Source organism: Triticum aestivum, chromosome 6B (assembly GCF_018294505.1).
Source record: "Triticum aestivum cultivar Chinese Spring chromosome 6B, IWGSC CS RefSeq v2.1, whole genome shotgun sequence".
In the NCBI taxonomy this organism is placed as follows: Eukaryota; Viridiplantae; Streptophyta; class Magnoliopsida; order Poales; family Poaceae; genus Triticum; species Triticum aestivum.
This window is the reverse complement of record NC_057810.1, coordinates 34306547-34309530: the sequence shown is the minus strand read 5'-3', so window position 1 is coordinate 34309530 and position 2984 is coordinate 34306547. Positions and strand designations below refer to the sequence as shown.

General features: G+C 47.2%; 1 protein-coding gene across 3 annotated transcripts; it reads right to left on the bottom strand.

The window, feature by feature from the left end:
* Positions 1-529: 529 nt before the first annotated feature.
* Positions 530-1283, bottom strand: LOC123135577 (uncharacterized). Of its 3 annotated transcripts, none has more exons than XM_044554697.1 (2): positions 1147-1283; positions 530-1004 (listed from the first exon to the last, which is right to left on the bottom strand). In XM_044554697.1, the coding sequence occupies exon 2, from the start codon at positions 994-996 to the stop codon at positions 775-777; it is 222 nt and encodes a 73-aa protein (XP_044410632.1). In that variant the 5' UTR covers positions 997-1004; positions 1147-1283; the 3' UTR covers positions 530-774. The 3 variants fall into 3 exon arrangements, with proteins under 3 accessions (XP_044410632.1, XP_044410635.1, XP_044410634.1); XM_044554700.1 differs by lacking the exon at positions 1147-1283 and adding an exon at positions 1122-1140; XM_044554699.1 differs by lacking the exon at positions 1147-1283 and adding an exon at positions 1082-1100.
* Between the last annotated feature and the right edge of the window lie 1701 nt (positions 1284-2984).

Below are 2984 nucleotides of genomic sequence, written 5' to 3'. Positions count from 1 at the left end.
GAACATGGGCAGCAAATGTTAGCTTGTTCCGCCTCTGTTCAAAGCCACAAAAACTTCCCTCTGTTAATGCTATCAACCAATAATCAAGCAAATCCGCAGCTTAAGAGCTTGTTTTGTTTGTAGGAAGGGAGGCAAGCAACAATCGGGAACAATGTGACATATATTTTCTCATCTACACATACATACATGCTCGGTGCCAACTCTTCCCCTGTTTTGCAAACCAGTGCCCCAAAGTGGACTACTCCACCCCCCAGCACTATCAGAAATAAATAGGAAATGCTAATTGCGGCTGGAGCAGGGAGTTTGGAGCTGCTGGCGAGGCCGTCGGGTGCGCGAGCAGCTCTCACAACAACAAACACAGACAGCACGCACGCAGGGCTACATATAGGATCAGCCTAGGAAGGCAGACAAGATAAGAAAGAAGTGATCCCTCCCTATGGATCTTCTTCAATCTTGTGCTCAGCTGATTTAGATATCATAGTAGTCCTAGGAAATCACGAGTAAGCAAAGCCAGGATGAAACGCCGCAGTGAAGAAAGCATACGCATCGTGCGATAACATGATGGATCGGTGAATTAAGCAGAAATCAACGCACAAGGAACAACCATGCGAGATCCAGACACCTATTCGCGAGTCCACGACTGGAAATACTAGTAGATCATATGTACACGCCAAAGACGCCACGGCTCGATCTAATTATTCAGCAACTGAGACGATTGAGAAAGCTATGGATCGATCGGACGGACGGCAAGGCGACGAGCGAGCAGGCATCCACCTAGGACTTCTTGTTGCCGGAGGCGGAGTCGGCGCCGGCCCCCGCGCCCCTGCTGGCGACGAGGTCGAGGTCCTCGTCGGTGTAGCCGTCGGCGCCCTCCCAGGTGAACTTGCCGCCGCGGCCGCCCTTCTTGGCGTCGCCGCTCATCCCGGTGCCCGACTTGCGGTCGCTGCGCTCCTGCGACGCCCTGCGGTCCCGGCCGCCCTTCTTCCCGCCGTCCATCGCCGGCCCTGCAACAACAAGATCAAGATCCAGCTATCTAACAACGAGAGAAAGGGATGGATGGATATGCGCTTTGATTTCCTTCCTTGGTGCGCTTATTTATGGGGGATCGGATGAGATCTCACGGGGAGGGAGGCGAGGGGAGCGAACCGGGGCTAGGTGCTGCTGTTTCGCGAGGTGTGTTGGAAAGGATGGATGAATCTGCTGGCTGCGGGGCCGGCACGGTCGCGCGGAGGTTGGGATAAGATCGGCGTGAGTCAGCCGGAAGATATGCCTGCAGCGGTCACGTGGGAAGAGGACACGCGCACAGGACGGATCCCAACTGAAAATCTTGAGCTGCAGGCTTCGGCACATGGATACCTTGCCGAGTCATTTCCCATATCCGGGAAATCACATTTAGTTGTTTTTCATATTTAATTTTTCATATTAATTTTATGCGCTTGCGGAATCCAGCATATTAATTTTTCATATTTAATTGTTTTCGCAAAAAAATCACATTTAGTTGACTCGCCGTTTCCTCTAGTATAAGCCCATAAGTACTTATGATTAGCAAATAAAATCCTAAAAGTTATTTCGATGAATCATGGGCCCGCCATTTGATAAATATTCATTTACACAATTGCACATATATGGGCATGAAAATCATGAGTTAACTTAGTAGGATATTTATATCTCGTTGCGACGCACAATCAATTGTCTAGTTTATTTCAAACATCAGTACAGACATAAACGCTCATATATACGCGCATACACTCACCCTTATGAACACGCGCACACACACCTTACCCCTAGGCGCCTCGTAGTCGACGGAATGTCTCCTCCCACTGAACGCGTATCGCCGAAATCCTGAAATAAACCCAGGATAAATGCAACCACCAGGACTTGGACCCGGGTGGGCTGAGGATACCACTGCCCACTTAACCATCCAATCACAGGTTGGTTCGCAATAATTATCTAGTTTATATTACTTCACAGCCGGTATGTATATGTACCCCTCTCTCTCTCCCTTCCTCTCTCTCTCTGATAATATGTCTAGCCATTTCCTATTCATCACTTATGGTGCCAATTGCAAGCAAGGAGCCCACGCCAGATAGGTCGCTCACAGAATATGCCGGCCCATCTTAGGCAAGGAGCCAGATCTCGTCCCGGTTTTGGGAAGCTTTTGGTAGCTTCCTATAAAAATTTCTTTCCTTTTTAGTTCATTTTCTCCTTCTATTTATTTTCTCTTGATTTTTCCAAAAAGTGTAAACTTTTTTCAATGTAGAATTTGTTGGAAATATGCCCTAGAGGCAATAATAAATTAAGTTATTATTATATTTCCTTATTCATGATAATCGTTTATTATCCATACTATAATTGTATTGATAGGAAACTCAGATACATGTCTGGGTACATAGACAACACCATGTCCCTAGTAAGCCTCTAGTTGACTAGCTCGTTGATCAACAGATGGTTACGGTTTCCTGACCATGGACATTGGATGTCATTGATAACGGGATCACATCATTAGCAGAATGATGTGATGGACAAGACCCAATCCTAAGCCTAGCACAAAGATCGTGTAGTTCGTATGCTAAAGCTTTTCTAATGCAAAGTATTTTTTCCTTAGACCATGAGATTGTGCAACTCCCGGATACCGTAGGAATGCATTGGGTGTACCAAACGTCACAACGTAACTGGGTGGCTATAAAGGTGCACTACAGGTATCTCCGGAAGTGTCTGTTGGGTTGGCACGAATCGAGACTGGGATTTGTCACTCCGTGTAAACGGAGAGGTATCTCTGGGCCCACTCGATAGGACATCATCATAATGTGCACAATGTGACCAAGGGGTTGATCACGGGATGATGTGTTACGGAACGAGTAAAGAGACTTGCCGGTAACGAGATTGAACAAGGTATCGGTATACCGACGATCGAATCTCGGGCAAGTACAATACCGCTAGACAAAGGGAATTGTATACGGGATTGATTGAGTCCTTGACATCGT

Bases quoted from the DNA above. Each gene is read 5' to 3' on its own strand.
- LOC123135577 (XM_044554697.1), bottom strand. From the start codon at position 996: ATGGACGGCGGGAAGAAGGGCGGCCGGGACCGCAGGGCGTCGCAGGAG.